Raw genomic sequence first — 23,080 nt, 5'->3', positions numbered from 1 at the left:
TGAGGTTGTAAATCCAGACATCAGTTGGAAATGCCCATTTGACGTCTTTGATGAATCATGATACGTTTATAAAAGGTTTTATGGGTTTAGGGTTAGCTCTTTAGATTCTCAACAGATTACAAAGACCTGTTGATGTTATATTTTGTTTTTCAAAGTTCGGTTTTATGAAGAGTGTCATAATCAAGTAATGTGTGTGGAGCAAAGAAAAGCTATTATCAAACTGAATTATGAGAAGAATATCAAAGGGAAAAAATGCTTCCACAAAGTGTGTTTTAATGAGTGAAAACGAAATACAATAAAAGGAAAAGGGCCAAATGTATAGAAGAAAAATATGCTTTATTATAAAAAAAGAGAGTGAAAGAGAGCAGCCTTCCAACCACACCGAGAAAAGTTTAATGTAATTTTCAAACAACATGAATTTAACTAGGAAAAGCATAGAGACCAGGAATGATCACATCATTTCCCTGCTTAAAACTCTCCAAAGGCTTCCCTTGCCACCAATGTAAGTTCAAACTCTGTAGCACAGTGCTCAGGGCATTTATGAGACTGTGTGACCAGCTTCAGGGCCCTGCATCTCCTCCTCCCCTCCTGCTCCTTGAGCAATCCTGAGGCCATGTGTACCTTTCTACAAGTGACCCCCCTGCCTAGAATTTCCTGCTGCCTCCCCCTTCTCAGTTAGCTAACTCCTGGTCATTCTACAGTGCTCAGCTTAGCTGTCAGTCTCCCAGAAGCTGTCCTTGACCCCTCAATCTGCCTGTCCTTTTTTATCCCCATAGAGTACTGGAATATGTTGTTTACTAATTGTTCTTTCCATCTCTGAGCTCCTCGAGGACAGGACCTCTGTCCTATTCATTCATATTTATACTTCCCCAGTGCCAGGAACTGAATGTTTTTTAAATGAATGAATGAAGTAGCTCACTGCATTCTTTTATGAGCCTGCACTCTTTCCTGCATGGTTCCTTAAAAGGATGCCCATGGAGAAAGAGACTCCACTTTCGTGATTTTAAAGGAATAAATTCCTTAATTTATTTTATTTTATTTTTTAAGATTTATTTTTATTTATTTCTCTCCCCTCTACCCCCCCCTGTTGTCCACTCTCTCTGTCCATTCGCTGTGTGGTCTTCTGTGTCCACCTGCGTTCTTGTCAGAGGCACCAGGAATCTATGTCTCTTTTTGTTGTGTCATCTTACTGCGTCAGCTCTGTGTATGTGTGGCGCCACTGTTGGGCAGGCTGTGCTTTTTTCGTGCAGGGCAGCTCTCCTTGAGGGGTGTACTCCTTGTGCATGGGGTTCCCCCACATGGGGGACACCCCTGCATGGCACAGCATTCCTTGCGCTTATCAGCACTGTGCGTGGGCCAGCTCACCACACAGGCCAGGAGGCCCTGGGTTTGAACCCTGGACCTCCTATGTGGTAGGTAGATGCTCTATCAGTTGAGCCAAATCCACTTCCCCCTTAATTTATGTTAAAAGAATAGTTTTTGAGTATCAACTTTGTTTGTAACCCTCCTGAGGGCAATACAATAAAAGTGCCATTGGACTGCTACCCTCAAAATGCTAATGATCCAGTGTGCGGAAACGAGACATTCCTACACCGTGGCTGAGGGTCCGGCAGTGCATATCACAGCAGCTACTTATGGTAGGTATGTTCTACCTGGTGGGTGCCCAGGCCATCCTAGTTGTTAAATGCTCTAAATATTAATCCTTCCTACAAATAACCATACTAATGCAATGTAGAAAACGATGCACCATTAAAAGTGAGACAGAAAGTATCATATACTGTTAGTGAGGGGAGAGAATTTCTAAGGCACTACAAGTGAGGAGGGATTGTGTGGTGGGGGTGTTACTGGGTGAGCCTTAGGGATGGAAACTTTTCAAGACCTACCCAACGACCCTTCAGGTCTTCAGCCTAATTTCTGTTACAACCTTGCTGCTGATATTCCCACCAAACTTCAACATGAGAGATTTAGTTTTATGTCATTTAAATAATCTGTTATTTCTCTGACTTTGTGTGCTGGGATCTGAACGCCTCCAAGATAGCTGGACAATATTCAGAGGTCAGTGTGAATGACCTTGATTTGCATTGATAGAATTCACCTGCAAAAGCCACAAGAACATTGGTTGGTAGGTAGAAGCAGTGCCTATTACTTAGGTTATATTTAAAAAGCTTAGAGAGTATCTAATTTGCAAATGTAACAAAATAGGCTATAAACCAGTAAGGGAATTTCTAATTGCTCTCTATTATATGGTTCCATTAAAGTCAATTGTGGTCGGAGTGGGCTCCTTTTGGGAAAATGGAAACAAGTTGGCCATGCTGGTGGTGTGAGTTAATAAAGAGTAACTGTCAGGAAGTGGATGTGGCTCAAAGGATTGGGCTCCAGTGTACCATAGGGAGGGTCCCAGGTTTGGATCCCGGGGCCTCCTGGTAAAAGCAAGCTGGCCGGCATGACAAGCTGGCCTGAGTGGAGAGCTAGCCCATGCAGAGAGCTGATGCAACAAGATGATGCAACAAAAAAGAGACAGAGAAGAAAAAGTGAGACATACAACACACCAGGGAGCTGAGGTGGCTCAAGCAAGTGAGTGCAACTCTCCCACGTCGGAAGTTCCCAGGATCGGTTCCCAGTGCCTCCTAAAGAAAAGACGAGAAGAGATGTGTGGTGAATGGACACAGAGCAGACAGCAAGTTCAAGCGGTGTGTGTGTGTAAATAAATAAATAATAATTAATAAATCTTTAAAAAAAAAAACAACCCAGAGTAACTCTCTCCTACCAGTCATTTTCTTGCTTCTTTAGGAAAGATGCTGCTTATTCTTCATTAATCCCCCTGAACCCAACACAGTAGCCAGCATGGTAGAAATGCTCAATATGAATTATCTTGGTACTTTTTTTTTTCTTAATCTAAAGCAATTAAAGTATACACATCTTTATTAATGCTGCATGCTTGACTTGTAAAGATATACCTATTCCATGTGATCATTTGTCCTTTGAACAATTCATTCATTAATTCACTCTTAAAATATTTATTGTACGATTATTATATGCCACCACTGTGCTCAATACGGGCTATTTTATGCATATTCTGGGATTATATAGTTTAATTGAAGAGGGAGGTTTAATATACATAAAAAGTTAATTCCTAAAGTGAGTCAATGTAACTGCTTATGTTTTCTGTCCTTATACCAGACTTCTGAGCATTGCTGGAAGAAAAAGGAAAACAAAATAAAACAACTAGAACAACAGTATCATTCAGTCTCCAAACCTAACTAGAGAATAAATTGTTCCTGCATTTTCCGCATTTCTCTAATCAGTTATCTCTTCCATTCTCCCTAACAGCTCTTTCAAAACTGTTCTACTTCCTTCAAATCCCTCATGGAACTATTCCCCTCACTCTTGGCTGATGACTGTACTTCCTTGTTATTAGAGTAAACTAAAGCTAACTCCTTTAGTATCTTGCCGTTAAATTTACAACCTTGACCTTCATCTGCACCATCGGTTTCTCCTTCCCTCCTGGCTCACTAGAGAAAGTGCCCTTCCCCATTCATTTCTCACAAGCTGTTTATTAAAGTGTCAGGAGCTAGGTATATACTGGTGAATACAAAAGATGTGGTCCCTCTCCCCTCTGAACTTGCTCCCTGCCCAAAACTACTAACTGTTTGCACCGGACATTCTGAACTATTTTCAGTTTCTCAAATAAGCCATGTTCCCTCTCAGCTCTGGGCCTTTGAATGTCTGTTTCTCTCTACAACAAGCTTCCTTTCCCTTCCCTTCACTTCCTGGCTCACTTCTCATCACCCAGGTCTCCGACTGGCTGTCACACCGCAGTTACCTTTCTCTGACTTCCCGCTCCCCTCATACCTAATGTGGATCTCCCAATATAAACACGGATTACCACATTGAGTTTTTATTGCCTCTTCACTTGTCCTATTCTCTACTAGAAAATAACCCACATGAGGACAAACACATACATCTTAATTCACGGATATTCCACAACACTTAGCCTCGTACTTGACACATGAGTCCTTCATACGTGTTTGTTGAGCGAGTTAAATAGAAGCTGAAAAGGCTGCTTCCGATGATTGGTTCTACTGGAGTTCAACTTAAAAACAACCTTTGATAGGTTAGAGTTGACAAAGAGTTAATACTGAATGGTCCCAAATGTAAAAGTGCTAATAGCATTTTGAAATGTGGGAAACAGGCACAAGAATATAAAGCCACTACAGCCAGATCAGCTTGGCTGGGGGGAAAATTTAGTAGCAGAGTTAGTGAGAAATAGTAAGAAAAGTGTATGTAGGAATTCCTGTAGATGCTGAACAGTAATGGATGATTTCAAGCAGTAAAGCAACGTAATACATGTAGAATATTAGGAAAAAATAACCTGAAAAATATTTTCAGAAAAAGGCCATCAGGAATGTGGTAACAAGGCATTTCTAATACACCAGACATGATTAGATAAGCCCTTGATTTAGTGAAGTAGCAGTAGGGAGGAGTACTATATTTATATTCATATATTTTAATACTTATATTTCTTTTATGTTTTACATATATATACAGGCTTTGATATGACATAATAGTAATTGCAAATATTTACCAGGTTATCAACTATCCTCCAGCTACCATACTAGGCCTTGGGATCCAGTGTTGAATCAGTATAATGTCAGACTTCAAAGAGCTTCCAGTTTAACCCGAAATATTAATATAATTGTCAAGCTCACAAGTCAGTAAAGAAAGCCAGTTTTGAATGGAGATTGAGTGCATTCTTTCAAGCTTGTGAGTTTGAAGTGATGAATCAAGGCCAAGAAGGTATCGAGAGTGCAGGAAGTATAAGCACTTCTCAACATAGAGATGGTGATTGAAACTATGTATTTCTCCACCAGAAAGAATTTATAGAGAAAATAGAATTCCATGGAGTGTAACTTGGGAAATACCCATTGTTTTAGAAAAGTTTTCCATCTCAATCACCGGGAAGCCTTGTTAATGTATAGCTAGCTGCACCCCATCTTTAGAATTTCTGTTTCAGAATATCTGGCATGGGCCCAAGAAACTGCATTTCTAACTAGATCCCAGATGATGCTGAAGCTACTGATCAGAACATCAATAGTTTAGAGTATAGAAAGGAAGATGACTAAGCAAAGTAAGCAGAGGAGCAGTAAGAGAAATGAGAGAAGAAACCAGGCAGTGTAATGTTGTGAAGGCTAGGAAGGCTATCGGTAGTGCTCTAAGTAATACGCAAAGAACAAAGCCTGCCAGAAAGGTTCAGGCCTGTCCGAGGAAAATTCTGCCTGGGCTCCTTGCCTGGTGGAACTGTGTTGTAGTTATGTCACCCAACCCCAGTTCTAGGAAGGATGACACTATCGTATCTAGACCAGTGCATAATATAACTTGCATTAGAAAGAAAGAGCTGGCTGTAAGTACAGCCGCTAGGACCACAAGGACTGGGATGCACTGTGGGTAAACTGCCTATGGAAGCCAGGTGGATGCAGTTAAGGAGGGAGTTTGTGGTAGGGAAATGGAGTTTGTAATTACAGATCACTTGTTTACAGTAAGGTGATGGTAGCCATTTCAAAGGCAGATCTTATCAGGATAGGACAGAGGATGGTCAAAACCAGAAGAGAAGAAAAATACTGATAGTAAGACTGAAAATTCTAGGGAGAGAGAGGAAGTCCTAGGATAGAGGGAAGATTTAGTTTTAGAAAAGAGGAAGGATGCTTCTACTTTCAGGCAAAGGGAAAGCAGAAAGGATGGATAGAGGAATGGGGACTCTTCACAATAATAGAGGAGTTAAAGTGATGAGCTAAAAGCCTAAGGGAGTAACGTGGGGTACATATGAAGAAAAAAAGGTTGGAGGGCAATCTCTGAAAGATTCCTTAAAGAGGATTGAGGCTGCTTAAACAGTGTCCTACAAGGTTTAAACAGAACCCCTTCTCAGAACATCAAATTTTGTCTTTTAAACCCGTAGATTAAGAAAATTAAACTTTGCTTTTTAATTAACCATGTCTGTAAGGCCCAGTGAAATTTGTTAGCTCCTTAATTTAAAATGAAGCATGCATGTTTTGGTATTTTTAAAGCAAAGTTTTCTTACTAAGGGGGAAGAGATGTCAAATCATCTGTTAGTGTAGATAAGACCCAGATACATTTTTCCTTTTTTTTTATTTTTATTTTTTATTTTTTTAGTATTACTTTTATTTTTTTATTTTTTTGTCTTTATTTTTTTTAATGTTACATTAAAAAAATATGAGGTCCCCATATACCCCCACCCCCCTCACCCCACTCCTCCCTCCATAACAACAACCTCCTCCATCATCATGAGACATTCATTGCATTTGGTGAGTACATCTCTGAGCACCGCTGCACCTCATGGTCCATGGTCCACACCATAGCCCACACTCTCCCACAGTCCACCCAGTGGGCCATGGGAGGACATACAATGTCCAGTAACTGTCCCTGCCGCACCACCCAGGACAACTCCAACCCCCGAAAATGCCCCCACATCACATCTCTTCCTCCCACTCCCTACCCCCAGCAGCCACCATAGCCACTTTCTCCACACCAATGCCACATTTTCTTCAATTACTAATTACAATAGTTCATGAATAGCATATCAGTAAGTCCACTCTAATCCATACTCTATTCCTCCATCCTGTGGACCTTGGAATGGTTGTGTCCACTCCACATCTATATCAAGAGGGGGCTTAGAGTCCACATGGATGCTGGATGCAATTCTCCTGCTTTCAGTTGTAGGCACTCTTGGCTCCCTGGTGTGGTGGTTGACCTTCTTCACGTCCCTGTTAGCTGAGTGGGGTAAGTCCAATAAACCAGAGTGTAGGAGTTGCAAGTCTTTTGAGGCTCAGGGCCTGGCTATCACATGGACAGTCCAGAGATTCAGATCCCCTGGGTATACACTAAACTCCAGCACCAACTACAGATCCGGTAAAAGTAACAGGAGAGGCTTGTGGACAAAGATCACATCTGAGTCCAACTCCATCACACAGAAACACAAACTCCAAAGTAGGGTCAACTAACATGGCACTGAACTCCATCTGCCATGACCATAGAACCTGTGAGTCTCTGTAGCCCTCAGGAGAACCAATACCTGGGGTTGTATCTACTTTATCTCTCTCTGGGACTCTGCTGAGGTGTGCATAAGGGCAACCCCTCTGATAACCTCCCAGCTCTTTTTGGAGACTCATAGCCTTATGAACTCATTTGTCCTTTCCATTTCCCCCTTTTATTCAGGTCAAAAAGCATTTTTAACTCCTGGTATTATATGTAGACTGAGATATTCTGCTGGTCTGAGTTGACCCTTTTATTCAAGGTCTTTTTCTAGTTGCATCACCAGCTGGTACTTGGTAGTAATCCCTCAGTGCCAGGGAGGCTCATCCCCGGGAGTCATGTCCCACGCTGGGGGGAAGGCAACACATTTACATGCTGAGCTTGGCTTCAGGACTGGCCACACTTGAGCAACACAGAGGCTCTCAGGAGGTAACTCTTAGGCACCCTGCAGCTCTAGGCCTTGTTCTTATTTCAGGTGCACAGGCTCACAAGAATAGTCATTAGTATCAAAGGCTCATTGTTGGACCTTCCTTCTTTTTTGGTCTTTGCTGTTGCACTTGGGGGATTGTTGCTTTCCTTTTTTTTTTTTTTAAATGAAATGTATACATGTTAGGAATCTGTTACCCAAGTAGGTGGGTGTTTCAAAGACAACCATGGTAAAGGATGGGTTCTGGCTTTCCTTTAATACAAACACATAAACAGAATGCACAGACTCCTCTAGCACTCCTATAAAGCAGCACGTACTGTAACTAGCAGATACTAAAGAAACTGCCAGAACTAGTCTGCTGTATAATATTGAATTGTTTGGAGACGCTCCAGAGTGTTCTTCCAGTAAATTCATATAAAATTAGGTTGAACTAAGTTACAAAATGGTTTTAAGACATCATGGGGCTTAGTTCTGTACTCTCGCAAAGAATATGAGTGATTATAATCATATGGCTTTTTTATGCATTTAAGTTTTTATTCTGAGCTTCTCAAGCCCCACATCCATCTATGCTGCCAAGACTGCGTTTAGACCCCCACCTCTCACTGACACCTCCTCCGCAGTGTAGGCAGGCAGCAGGAGAGAAGGGTGAGCTGTGATCTGTTCAGAGCATTCTTTATTTCACAGGATAAGGAATAGATTTTGTGTGGTAAATGGCTCAATTAAAATCTTGAGCAAGATTTTACCTATGACTGCAGCTCCTATGTTAACATGGCTAATAATTTTGGGATGTGCAAAAAATATGGAAAGATGAACCTGGCTTTATGCCACAAATGACACCTTGAAATTCTGTATGCATATCCATTTGTTAAACACATTTTTAAGTACCTAAGAAACTATCTAAAATTTCCATACTTCATATTTGCTAGAGAACTGAAGTTTCCACTTATTTTACTTTCTTTTGTTTTTGCTATTTATATTTTTCAGGGTTGGCTTTGTTCATTTCTGGCTTAGTCATCCTGGCCAAACATGCCATTGTAGATAATGTTGGTGTCAGTATTTTTAGTGAAATTGCAGACAGCCCACCTTTGTCTGAGTTTAAGTATAATTGTATAATTGATATCATCTGATTGACATCAGACTAATTATAGTCTGACATCACCTAATGATCCAGAAGTACTACTTTATCATGGGTACTTCTTTTCAAAATGGTAGCTACTTTTCTAATTATTCAAAGTTACCATTTCCAGAACTCAGTATATTTGCTATTTTAAGGTTCCTTACTCAAATTTTTATACTGATCATTCTATTTGTCTCATTAGGGATGACCCTAGTTTATATCATCATCGATGCATTTCTGTTTCATTTTCCAGCTGATTAGAGCTGGGATTTCATCAGCACTGTATGATCTAAGTCAGGGCAGTTGTTCATAAGTACTCACCACTGTACACAAATGATAGTCTTTAGTCATTTAGTTAGCCTGGAATCAGTGGGCATGTAAGTTTGGAAAGAGCATTCTCTTACCAATTCAAACTTAACCTTTAAGTCCTAGCCCAAAGGCTAAATCTTTTCATTTTTCTCCTGCTTCTCAAAGAAGTAAGTTATGCTCCCCTCCAGGCTCAAATAATGCTAGAGCCATTATATAATTTATCCTAGCCTGTTAAATTATGTTGAGTTGTTTAAGTACTTGTTTTTCCAAATAATGTGAGAGCTTATTGAGAGCAGAGAATTTATCATTTAATTATGTACCATTCCCTATAAAACATAGGTATAGTTATCCTCTTATTACAGATGAAGAAATAGAGACTCAAGTTTACACACCTACTAGATGAAAGAAACAGGATGAGAACCTGGCTCTACTGTTGCTCTCTCACCTGTCCGTTGGCTGGTATGAACTGAGCAGACTGAGAATGGAGAGCTATTCAAAGTTCACCTGATGGAGGAGTGGATGTGGCTTAAATGGTTGAGTGCCTGCCTCCCATGTGGAAGGTCCTGGCTTTAGTTCCTGGTGCCTCCTGGGGAAAAAAAACAACAACTCAGGGAAGCCGATGTGGCTCAGTAGCTGAGCACCAGCTTCCCACATCCAAGGTCCAGGGTACCTCAAAAAAAAAAAAAAGTCCACCTGATACAGTTATTACTCCAGTCAACTAACAGCATTCACATTTTCAGCTGTTTCTGCCTCATTCAAAACCAGTAGCTTCATTTTCTAGGAGAGGCTCTCTCAGAGAAATACAACTTTCCCCATACATTAGTGTTAATTTGCTTATTCATTCATTGGTGAGGTAAACTGTGTGCTTGTCCTAATTCTAGTTGCAAAACATAGACAAAAATCCCTGTCACCATGGTGCTTCCGTTTTCACCAGAGATGGACAATACAAAAATAAGCAAAATGCATAGGTGGCATCTATTATGTTAGAAGGAAATAAGTGCTCAGGGAAAATGAAAAATAGAGCAGGTTAGAGGAGTGGTGCATAGAGTCAAGGGATAGTATTAAATAGGTTAAGGCTTCTGGAGAAACTCAGTTTGAACAAAAACCTGAAAGAATTATATTCCAGGCAACAGAAATAGCTGGAACAACGTGTCTAAGGCAGAAGCTTCTCAGGCATATTCTAGAAATATCAAATATGCTTGAGTGAGAGAAAGGAGGGGAAGATAAACAAATGAGGGGAAAGGGAGACAAGGCGCTGCTGGGCTGGGCATTGTGCTGGTCAGGGAGGCCTTAACTCATCTAGGTCCTCTGCTGTGCGGAGCCTGCCCTGGTTTTAACAGAACGTGTGCAGGGAGCACCTGGTGCCTCCAGACTCATAACCTGGATTTGGGCTTATTGCTCAATGGTCCTAGCCCACATTCATCTTCATAGATGGCTCTCCAAATATCATCAGCATTATCTTAGAGTAGAACATTGCTTCAGTCAGGCTCAACCACACTTACCCAAGTGAATTCATTCATGAATCATTATTTCCAGAGGTTCTGGTCCATCTGTTCCTTGGTCTACATTTTCACTGGCCACAGTCAATAGCAGCTGGTTATGAACGCATAGAATGTACTCAGAAGATTTGTTGAGTGAACAAATCCAGGACAATCAGTCTTAGATCTCAGCTGATCTCTTCTACCTGTAAATGAACTTGTATTCTGGGTATAGACATAAGATATAAATTTACCTTCCATGTTGAATTGAATATCTGGAATATGATTGGGTGTTGATTAAATGTTGATTGTCTTTAAATGTATCCATGTCCCATCAAGAAAACAGAAATCGGGGGAACTTTTGTGTTCCGTACCTTCAGGGATATTCTCTGGCTCAGAGAGAAAGGCTTACTGAAATTACCTTGCTTCACCTTGAGCAGAGTCACTAGTTAAAAAGAAGTGTATAAATCTGTTCTAAAAAAATATGTTTTTCCTCTTTTAGCTGATATATTTATGTCTACAGTATCCATAGTGATTTCATTGGTGCAATCTTCAACTTCAAATGTCAACTGCTTAGTTATTCGCTTTGTTGGACTTAACCTTGTTTATGGGGGTAATTTGTCTTCTTGGCTCTTCTGTAACTCAGACCATCGTTGGCATTTACTGCTGCCATGGTAGATATAAATCAGTCTCTGGATTTGTTTTTAACCTTTTGTAGTTTAGAAAGACCTCTGTACTCTTAAAAATACAGTAGATCAATCTTAGCATGTGGCAGTAAAGTTTTTGTAGACATATATTTTTAAAACTCATTGTTAATTTTTATAATAAAGTAACAATTTTGGAAAATATGAGCTGATATGTATTTTAAATTTCATAGGGAAAGCCAATTTGGGGATATTTTATTTACTCTGTGGTCATCTTTTTTTTTTAATAAACATATTCTTTAAATCTGAAGCAAACAAATATACTCCTGGTTCTGTGGGGTGGCACAGCATCCATAAACAGTAATTACCCACTTCAGTAGGAAATTAGATAATTTCCCCATCAATTTAAATTCACTATCCACTCATTTTTAACAAATATTATAGTTAATTTAACAAAAAATCATTGCATTTCAAATATAATTTAAGGTGTTATTTTGTAATTTATTGTCATCACTTTTCCATTAACTAATAATTTATGCTATATTAGAGCACATAGCTTCACCCAATATTTATTCAGTAAAAGTATTGTGAAATGGATTAAGTATTTTTCATTGTTGTTTAAAGTGTCAAAGATTTTTGTTTTTTAATCTTTTGACTGGATGTGTGATTTAAAACATGCACACACACACACATAACTTTCTTAAGCCAAGGAAGATAAAGAACTTTTCTATATCTTTAGTAACAAAGACCTTCAATTAATATATATATTTTTAAGTAATTTACATGTTATCACCATGATTTTAAAATGCAGTTAAAATGTATGCTACAAGTCTTATACTGAATATGTATTCAATTATATTCTCAAAAGGATATTTTATGCTGATATCTTGAAATATTTTGTCATTCATTTAGAATGATGTCATGCTGACTTTTAAAAATAACTATTCTTATTATCATTCCATAGTTTAATATAAATAACAGTAAAATAAAATTCATATCTCAAAATAGAAAATTATGTTAAAACTGCCATTTGATATTCTGCAGTTTGTTATAACAATAATAAAGTCTAAGGATATAGTCCATTTCTTTAGCCTGTGTAGAGGGAGGGAAGGTCCATTTTTTGTGTTTGACTAGGCTCACTCTCAGTTAACTACAATAAGTGCTTGAAGAGGCGAAACAAGAGTAGCCAGAAAAGAAAACATCAAGGGCAAGCATCTAGCTGCTTTTCCTTATCTTTTCTTTGAAATTATTACATAAATATCTAGAGTATCTTCCTCATGGTTCTTGTATCAGAATTTGTGAGATTTTTCTACCAGTTCTACTTTTCCTCCTGGAATGTCAAGGGTATCTAGGTCTCTACCCAAATGATGGATGATACTGGTCTCTTCAGAGTAACAAAAAGAATAATGATGAACCTGTGAGCTCCACATGAGTTCTCCCTGGCTCACTGTGTGTCTGCCCATATCCTCTTTCCTGATCCTATGCTGGCTAGGGAAGAGCAGTTGAGTGTACAGTTGTGAACGTGAAATAGAACAAAACTAAGTTGCCATGAGATGGACTTCAACATCTTTGCCTCATCAGAATTAATCAACAAGCCTTCAAATATTTTTTAAAAATCAATTGAAATAGAATCTTTACTATTTTTACTGCCACTGCAATAAACCCAAGATTAGTTTAAAAAAAAAAACAACCTGTTGAAATATGGCTAATTACATTGCCCTTAAAAAAAAAAAAAACACGGCTTTTCATTTTCTGTTCCTTTTCCACAGGTTTAGGCTTCAGTATTGCAGGAGGTGTGGGGAACCAGCACATTCCCGGAGACAACAGCATTTATGTAACTAAAATTATAGATGGAGGAGCTGCACAAAAAGATGGACGGTTGCAAGTAGGAGACAGGCTACTAATGGTAAGTGTGAGTCAAGCAAAACTATCTGTGTATATATAAAGCAGAAAAGGAGACAGGAGAACAGATTTTTGAGGTAAGAGAGTTCAAAAGTACAGGTACAATTGTATCTTGTTTTTGATATTTTAATAACAGGGATTTAAGTTTTCACTCATTTTTACAGATGCACGTGTCATAGAGATGACATGTTATTCTTGCATGGTCATTTATCTCCTATTAGCCAGACCAACTATTACCAGACTGCTGGAGAGGTAAATTGCATTTAAAGGAAACAACACTGTCTGGTCTATTATTTGCAATTAGATTTCGCTTCATGCTCCTTTTTGTTCAACCAGTATACACACAGTCCCTGATTTCCAAGAATTTATAATCTGAATTCTACCCAATGTGTAAGCAGACTCTTCATCTTCCCCCCACTGGCAGATTTATAGCTGTTTTATTCAGGATGTCCTGGGCAGGGGTTGACTCTGACACACAGCCACCCTTTCTGAGCCATGGAAGTATATGATAAGTGAAGCAAAATTAAGACAATTATAATCAGTAAAGCATTTGGGATTGCACTAATAGATTTGCTTAGTGTCAGTTTGCTGTTGCATGCCAAGTCTTTAAAAAAATAATCAAATATTAAAAGCTAATAAACAATAACACTCAAGTGAGATAAATATATCTAATCATATGTCTGCCCTTGTCAGACAGGGCTTCTAACCTGTGTCTACAAGGAGCCATTATCTCCGCCACTTACCCCAAAGCTTTGTATTCACTGTGGCCACCTCTCTAAGCCCTAGAGGATATGTGCTTTGACCTAGCAATTGATTTAGTTCATAACTGTCAGTTCCCTTTGTGCTGAGTTACCTAGATAAGACTTAATAATAATCACGATAGTTAATGTTTAATTTGCTGCTTATTATATTTCAGTAAGTTTTTAAAAGATATATGTTATTTATTTATTTCTCACCACCCCCTCATTGTTTACGCTTGCTGTGTCTGTCTGTTGTGTGCTTGTCTTACTTTTAGGAGGCACTGGGAACTGAACGTGGGACCTCCCATGTGGGAGGGAGGCACCTAATTGCTTGAGCCACCTCCACTCCCTGCTTTGTTGTGTCTCTCATTATGTCTTCCTCCTTGTGTCTCTTGTTGTATCATCTTGTTGGGTCAGCTCACTGTCTGGCTCATCTTCTTTAGGTGGCACCAGAAACCGAACCTGGGACCTCCCATATCGTAGGCAGGAGCTCAGTTGCTTGAGCCACATCTGCTTGCCTATTACTTTTGAAAGTGGTTTTTCGTAATGTGTTAACTCATATATTTCTGTTGTATATAAGCAAAAAAGAAACTAAGATATTTAAAAAATGAGCAATTTGCCTAGGTCACATAGTTAATTATAGACATAACTGGATTTCAAATTACGGCATTCTGGCTTACATCCATGTTCTTAACACCAAGCAAAACTCCCTCCCTTGCGTGGTGCTTGCATTTGTTTCCTTGAAATTGCCAGTGAGTTCTTTCCTTCTGTCCTTTATTCTTTCATCCAGTCCTTCCTTCATTCCTTTACTTAATAAGCTGGTACTAAGCACCTACCATGTCCAAGGCAACGCCATTTGTCAGGAAGGAAACGTCAGGAGAAAATGGTCAAACAGGATTAGCAAAACATTTAGCCTTCCTGACATCAGTCAAAGTCTCACTTAGGAGCTGTGGCTCCTTCACCACCTTCACTCACTACCCTTTTCATTATGGAGCCATCAGGAAAATATTTTTTGTTTGCTTCTTTGTTTGCCTTTGATATAAAAATTGGTTCTTATTACATTATGTCTCCTGAATTAGGAAAAAAAAAAAAAGATTGGCATCTAAGACCTGAGCAAGTTCTCCCAAGAATATAAAGCTTATTACTTAAAACGTTGAATTGGAAATGAAATAAACTATGAGAACCCTCTTGTCCTTAGTGTTAAATTGAAAAAATGAAGAAAACAGTTCAATTCTTAAGCAATTACTGTCTTACATAGTGCTGGCTTGACCTTTTGGCTCATTGTTCTTTAAGAGTTTGATTGTAGACAACTCTTACGGTATTTCTTCAAAGGCTGCTATTGTACTATTATGCCAGATATTATGTGCTGGTTTCCTGAAGTTCTGTTTAAATTCCTGGCTTTATTTTCAACTTCTTGAAAGAAATAACAGTCCCTCAACATCTAAATAATGCTATCAAAGGGTTTTCTAGGCACCATGCTATTTTTCCATTACCAGTATCTGGATATTCATTGTAGATATAATTCAAAAATAGCTGTGACATAATCCTTAACTGTTTTGAATTTTAAAGCAAGTTTTTTTAAAATATTGAACCTTCAACAGTAATAGGTCTCTCCTTTCTTATGTAAAGAAAACATAATTAGAACTTCCAAGGCAACTGCCAAGTTGAATTGGGAAATGGAAGAAAATGATTCATTTTCTACTACCCTGAAAGAAAAATGATCCTGACAGAGAGAATAAAGAAAGACACCCAAAAGGACCAATTATCTTTCTTCAACCCAAAAATATTTATTAATGTTCTCCTTCTGTCACTCCTCTCCACCTCCGCTTCCCCTTACTACCCTAATTCATATCCTCTTCTTTATCTTCCTCTCTTTTTATTCTCCTCCCCCAAAAGGAAGTACAAATGATTTAGAGTCTATGATTTGCCAGCTGTATCACACGCTGCATATTTTTCTCTAAATATACTATTTTCTTTCTAAAGCAATTTGCACCACTTTCGTTTCTCACTTCCTAGGAAAATTTAACCCCTGTATTATTCACTCATGGTTCTGTAAGTAAACAGGTCTAAAATGAAACTCCATTAATTTCCTTAGACTTTTGTCTGAGGAAGTCACCCAGCAACTGCACATAGCATTGTGAGTAAGACAGTGGGAGCTCAGCCATTTGGAAGTTTTAGTGATAACCCTCTCACTTTCTCAAGTAAAATAACTGTAATGTGGGCCACAACTTGAGTTGTACATTTATACTGACACTTCTTATTCCAACTCTTATATGGTACATTAGAATCCCATAGAAAAAGTAGACATAGATAGTTATCTTTTAGTTTCACCAGAACTCCTCTGGAAGTGGAGATCTTTTCAGTTCCCCAAGACTATCCATTAGATTCAAACCACTATTAGAAAAAATTTCCTTAAAATTATGTCAAAATATATTTCCCTATAAATTTCACCCTTTATTCTCTGTCCCTTGGAATCAGAAAGGCAAGGACTAATTTATATGTATACTACTAATTTATAAGGATTAATTAGAACTCTTCCACATGTCTGAAGGGTTGTCTTTTGCCATTTCGCTTCTCTTCTTGTTTTAAGATGGTTTACATGTTTTTCTCTCATTCCTTCAATTAATTTTATTATACATCAATTTATTTTTCTGTAAATAAATTACCTTTATAATGAACCTTTTTAGATTCCTTAGAATCTTATTCCCTACTTATGGAAGAAACCCAGGTAATATTGTGGCATCTAACCTTTAGATGCATTCCACCATAGGAAGAAATTATCCTGCTTTCCATATTTGCAATAACCCTTTTAAGAGTTTCAACATGATGACTATAATGTCAGACCACACTGGTGTTTCATATGTCACCCAGACATATGGTATATGTTCTCTTTATCAAAATAATCATTTTCTGAATTTCTTTTGCTGCTTGGTACTTACTACTTTTTCCTACATTGAATGACTGATTTCTGTTGTTGTTGCTTTGCTTTCCATTTTGTGAAGTGACAGTGGAATCTATTTTTGTGTATTGGACCAATTGCTCAGTGATGTAGTCATACCGAATAATTATCCCTTGGCCTTAAACTCATGGGAAAGTATCAGACATTAATGACATTAATAATTTTAATATTTTTTCAGGTACTTTCATGCATGGTTTAAGCCCTACCATGGTGATATGTACAGCCAAATATGGTACAAAACTTTGATCTACTTTGCCTTTTGCTACACAATATCAGAAACTTTGGATTCAGGGTCATCCGATTGTTTTTTCTACAGGGATATCATAGCCTTTAGTTATCAAAACTCCTTGTCACAGTGTGATTTAAGGTTTTTAGTCTTTTTTATTCGCAGCCTTTGCTGACATCTGAGGAAATAACCATCAGTGAGAGACCTTTTAGGCCTTTACAGAGAATGAGTTCTTATGTTTTCCTTCCTTAGAAGGAAGTGGTAGATGAGGGGAAATGTAGCAGAGGCACTGATGTAAAGTGAAGACTCAGAGGTAGGACAATTGAATTCTATACCCAGTCTAACACAAACTCTACCTAGTTGACTTGGGCAAGTCATGTACATTTTCAGTATTCTGTTTTTGTGTTTATACTTTGGTAGTATTGTGTTAGAGTGGGATTTCCCAAAGTGTGTTAAAAAAAAAAAAATTAGTCTCTACAGATGTGTCCCATAAAAAGGATTCTGTGTTCAAATAAGTTTGGAAAATTCTGCAAGCTGAATCTTACCCCTCTTGTAGATTCTCAAACAACTTAGCATAATAAAGAGTCTGTGGAGTCCTGCAATCAAGAAGCTAATGTAACTTTGATTAGTAGTATAAAAAACATTACTTATAAAACCCCTAGAACTAAACAAACAAACAAAACCCTTGAACTAATGTTCAGTAGAGTATTCTCTGGGTATACTATGTGTGAGCCACTCTTATTTTTATTCTAATATTAATATCCTATGAGAAGAGCATCAGATGGATTTAGGATTTATGAATGGAAATAATGCAATTTTCTGAATATTAGTTGCAAGGACTTAAATAATTATTATTACACCAGTAGATTTAGAAAATTACCTAGTTCCTTCCAAAAATCTATAAGAAAATCATCTTATAAGAATGTATATACGTAGAAATTATCTGAACAGCAAACAGAACTTTAAGGCATATCCATTGGTTGTACCAATATTAAATAAGAACTAAGAGCTGTAACTCTCTCTGGGCATGGCTCTTCCTACTACCAACAGGCTGTTTCCAGCTTTAAAAGACCTTTTACACTTTCCCCTGTTAGCAACATCTTTCATTAGCGTGGTGCATTTGTTACAATTGATGAACACATATTGAAACATTGCTACTAACCATGGTCTATAGTTTACATTATGGTTTATACTTTGCACTGCATATTTTTATAGGTTTTGACAAACTGTATAATGGCCTGTATCCATCATTGCAATGTCATTCAGAACAATTCCAATGTCTCAAAAATCCCCCATGTTACGCCTATTCTTTCCTCTCCCTCCCCTCAGAACCTCTCATGACCACTGTCTTTATATCAAAGTTACAAGTTCTTCCGTTACTAGAATAGTAAGTCTACTTTGGTTCATAGTTGCACTTGCCCCTTCTTTTTGTTCGTTCCTCATCTTAAGGATTTGGAGGTAGTGATGCCCACTCTGCTTCCAATTGAGAGGGGGCTTAGATCCCAGGGAGCAGAAAAATAGAACTGTCTTGCTTAGAGTGGTAGACACTCTCTGTTTTTTGAAATGGATGTTGTCCATCATCTTTTTTTTTGGAAATCAAATTCATTGATACATATAAATAAAGAATAAATCCATCCAAAGTGTATAATCAATGGAATTTAGTTCAATGAAATAGTTGAACATTCATCACTTCAATCATTTTTAGAGTATTTCAGTATCCCAGTAATAATAATAAAACCCAACCAAACAAAACTCATCACCTCTCAATCTCTCTATGCTTCCTCTGCTGTACATAGCTGTTACTGTTTCCTTCTCTCTAGTATATTTGTATTTATATTTTGTAAAAAGTTTTATATATGCAATATCACCCATATTCATACTTTACTTGAAGTTTCACTATGTTATACAGTCCCATGTTACATTTTTTAACTTACTCCTAATAATGTACACATCCTTAGACTTTCACTTTCAACTACTGTCAAACCCATATAATAACACTGCTAGTCACAAATACCTTGGTGTGTGCTCACCGTTTCCATTCGTTTCCAAAGATTTACAAACAACCTTTGTAAATCAGTTCTGCATAGGTTCACCCTCAGCTTTCCATTCTCTACAGTCCTATTTTCTGGTGACCTGTATTCTAATTGTTAACTCTTTGAGTTTACACAGCATATTTTTTCACCATTTATATTTCTTCTTTGGACAATTGTCTTGTCAGGCCTTTAGCCCATTTTGTAATCAGATAGTTTGGCTTTTTTTTGGTTGAACTGTAGTATTTCTTTATATATCATGGCTATTAAACCCTTATCAGATATGTGATTTCTAAAAATTTTCTTCCATTAAATCAGCTGCATTTTTACCATTTTAATAAAGTTCTTTAAGATGAAAAAGTGTTTAATTTTGAGGAGGTCCCATTTATCTATTTTTCCTTTGTTGTTCATGCTTTAGGTGTAAGATTTAAGAAGCTACCACCTACCACAAGATCTTGAAGATGGTTTCCTACATTTTCTTCTAGGAGTGTTATGGTTATTGCTCTTATATTTAGCTCCTTGATTCATTTTGAGTTAATTTTTGTATAAGGTGTGAGATAGGGGTCCTCTTTCTTTCTTTTGGGTATGGCTATCCAGTTTTCCCAGCACCATTGTTGAATAAGCTGTTATGGCCCAGCTGGGAGGGCTTGACAGCCTTGTTCAAAATTCACTTGACTGTAGATGTGAGAGTCTGTTTCTGAGTTCTTAATTTGGTTCCATTGGTCAATCTGTCTGTCTTCATGCCAGGACCATACTTTTTTTTTTTTTTTTTTTTTTACCACTATAGCTGTGTCGTATTCTTTAAGGTCAGAAAGGGGAGTCCTCCAATTCATTCTTCTTTTTTAAGACATTTTTTTACTATTTGGGGTCATATGCCTTTCCAAATAAATTTGGTTATTGGCTTTTCCATTTCTGCAAAAAAGGCTGTTGGGATTTTTATTGGGTTTTTGTTGAGTCTGTAAATCAGTTTCAGTAGAATGACATCTTAACAATATTTAGTCTTCCAATCCATGAACACGGAATGTCCTTCCATTTATTTAAATCTTCTTTGGTTTCTTTTAGCAATGTTTTGTAGTTTTCTGAATACAGGTATTTGGTTAAGTTGATGCCTAAATGTTTCATTTTTTTAGTTGATATTATAAATAGAATTTTTAAAAATTTCCTTCTCAGAGTGCACATCAATAGTGTTTAGAAACACTATTGATTTTTGTGTATTAATCTTTTATTCTGCCATTTTGTTGAAGTTGTCTATTAGTTCCAATAGCTTTGTTACAGATTTTTCAGTATTTTCTAGGCATAGGATCATATTAACAGGAAAAAGTGAAAGTTTTACATCTTCCTTTCCTATTTGGGTGCCTTTTATTTCTTTATCTAGCCTTTTATTTCTTTATCTAGCTAAATATTCTAGCACAGTACTCAATAACAGTGGTGGCAGTGGGCATCCTTGTCGTTCCTGATCTCAGTGGAAAAGCCATCAGTCTTTCACCATTGAGTAAAATATGCTAGCTGTAGTTTTTTCACATATACACTTTACCATATTAAGAAAACTTCTATTCTTATCTTTTGGAGTATTTTTATCAAGAAAGGGTGCTATATTTTGTCAAACGCCTTTTCTTCATCTTTCGAGAGGATCATGTGAGTTTTCTTCATCAGTACATCAATGCAGTTTATTATACTAATTGATATCCTTGTTTTGAATCACCCTTGCCTACCTAGGGTAAAACCCACTTGATCATGTTGTATAATCCTTTTAATGTGCTTTTGGATTCTGTTTGCAAGTATTTTGTTTAGGATGTTTGCATCTATATTCATTAGAGATATTGGTCTGTAATTTTCTTTTTTCATAATATCTTTTTCTGATTTTGGTGTTAGAGTGTTGTTGGCTTCATAGAATGAGTTTGGTAGCATTCTTTCCTCTTCAATTTTTTGGAAGAGCTTGAACAAGATCAGTTTTAGTTTATCTGTGACTTATTGGGAGAATTCACCTGTGAAGCCATCTGGTACTGGGCTTTTCATCTTTGGGAGGTTTTTGATGACTGTTTCAGTCTCTTCACTTGTGATTGGTTTGTTGGGGTCTTCTATTTCTTTTAGGGCCAGTGTAGGTGTTCCATGTGTTTCTAGGACTCTGTCCATCTCCTATACATTGTCTAGCTTTTTGGCATAGAGTTGTTTATAGTATCCTCTTATGATCTCTATATTTCTGTGGGGTCAGTGGTAATTTCCACTCTCTCATTTCAGATTTTATTTATTTGTGTCTTCTCTATCTTTTCTCTTTCAGTGTAGCTAAGGGTTTCTCAAGTTTGTTGATCTTCTTAAAGAACCAACTTTTGGTTTTGTTCATTTTCTCTTTATTTTGGGGTTTTTCCCTCAATTTCATTTATTTCTGCTCTGATCTTTACTATTTTTTTCCTTCAGCTTGGTGTGGGATTATTTTGCTATTCTTTCTCTAGTTCCTCCAGGTGTGTGGTTAGATCTTCAATTTTAGCTTTTATTTCTTTTTTAATGTCAGCATTGAGAGCTATAAATTTCCCTCTCAACACTGACTTTGTGGTGTCCCTTAGGTTTTGATATGTTGTGTTCTCATTTCAATCATTTCAAGATATTTGCTGAATTCTCTGGCAATTTCTTCTTTGACCTACTTATTACTTAAGGGAGTGCTATTTAATCCCCATGTATTTATTAATTTTCCCTTTTTCCATCCATTATTGATTTTTAGCTTCATTTTGTTATGATCAGAAGAGTGTTTTGTATAATTTCAACCTTTTAAAATTTACTGAGAGTTGTCTTGTGACCCAAGGTATGGTCTATCTTGTAGGAGAAGGATCCATGAATGCTTGAAAAGAATGTTTATCCTGCTGCTTGGGGATGCAGTGCTCTATAGATATGTTAGGTCTAGTTCATTTATCACATTATTCAGGCTCTCTGTTTCTTTATTTATACTCCGTCCAGATGGTCTATCTAATACTGAGACAGTGTATTGAAGTCTCTAACTATTATTGTAGAGACATCTATTTCTCCCTTCAGTTTTGCCAGTGTGTGCCTCATGTGTCTTGGAGCACTCAGGTTAGGTGCATAAATATTTCTTCTTGGTGAATTGCCCCTTTTATCAGTATGTAATGACCTTCTTCAACCCTTAAGACAGTTTTGCATTTAAAATCCATTTTGTCTGATACTAGTATCACCGCTCCAGCTCTGTTTTGGTTTCTATTTGCATGGATTATCTTTTTCCAACCTTTCACTTTTAACCTGGTCATGTCCTTATGCCTGAGATGAGTCTTTTGTAGACAACATATAGATGACTCATATATTTTATCCATTCTATCAGTCTATGTCTTTCAATTGGGGACTTCAAAGCATCAACATTCAATGTTATTACTGTAAAGGCATTACTCAGGTCGTCCATTTTGTCCTTTGACTTTATGTTATCCTATCACACTATTGTCTGTCTTTTTTACCCTTTAATTTACCCTTCCTTATCTTCAGTGCTACACTCTTCTCTGAGTCTCTCACCCTAGTTTTTTCCATTGGGCTGCAGCACTCCCTTTAGTATGTTTTGTAATTCTGATCTTTTGGTAACATATTCTATCAGTTTTTGTTTATCTTTGAAGACCCACCCTCAGTTTTGAAGGATATTTTTGGCAGATATGGAATTCATGGCTGGCGGTTTTTCTCTTTCAGTACCTCAAATACATCTTATCACTTTCATGTCTCCTCCATGGTTTCCAATGAGAAGTTGGCACTTAATCTTTTCAAGTTACCCTTGTATGTGATGCTTTGCTTTTGCCATGCTGCTCTCAGAATCTTCTCTGTATCTCTGTTATTTGTCATTCTGAATAGTAGATGTCTCAGGATAGACCTACTTGGATTTATTCTCTTTGGAGTGTATTGTCATTTTTTGGTATTGATATTTATGTCTTTCATAAGGGTTGAGAAGTTTTTGGTCATCATTTCCTCAAATATTCTTTCTGCCCACCTTCCATTCTCTTCTCCTTCTGGGACACCAATAGTGCATATGTTTGCATGTTCACATTGTCCTTCAGTTCCCTGAGATCCTGTTTCATTTCTTCCATTCTCTTCTCTTTCTGTTCTCCTGTCTTTTCTTGTTCAGATGTTCTGTCTTCAAAAATCACTAATTCTGCCTTTGAGCAATTAAAATCTGCTCTTATATGCCTCTACTGTATATTTAATATCATCCATTGTG

At 37.4% G+C, this 23,080-nt stretch overlaps 1 protein-coding gene across 36 annotated transcripts in view; it reads left to right on the top strand.

Annotated features, from left to right (window-relative positions):
* The window catches only part of DLG2 (discs large MAGUK scaffold protein 2), a 2,400,703-nt gene that overhangs the window by 1,818,095 nt on the left and 559,528 nt on the right, over positions 1-23,080 (top strand). For all 36 annotated transcript variants that reach the window (XM_058306073.2, XM_058306075.2, XM_058306074.2 and 33 more), the window contains one exon: positions 12,792-12,928. In XM_058306073.2, coding sequence (XP_058162056.1) covers positions 12,792-12,928 — 137 coding nt within the window. The remainder of the gene's footprint in view (positions 1-12,791; positions 12,929-23,080) is intronic.

The sequence above is a fragment of the Dasypus novemcinctus genome, chromosome 10 (genome assembly GCF_030445035.2).
Source record: "Dasypus novemcinctus isolate mDasNov1 chromosome 10, mDasNov1.1.hap2, whole genome shotgun sequence".
NCBI classification, from domain to species: domain Eukaryota; kingdom Metazoa; phylum Chordata; class Mammalia; order Cingulata; family Dasypodidae; genus Dasypus; species Dasypus novemcinctus.
This window is presented reverse-complemented; position numbering and strand designations above follow the sequence as displayed.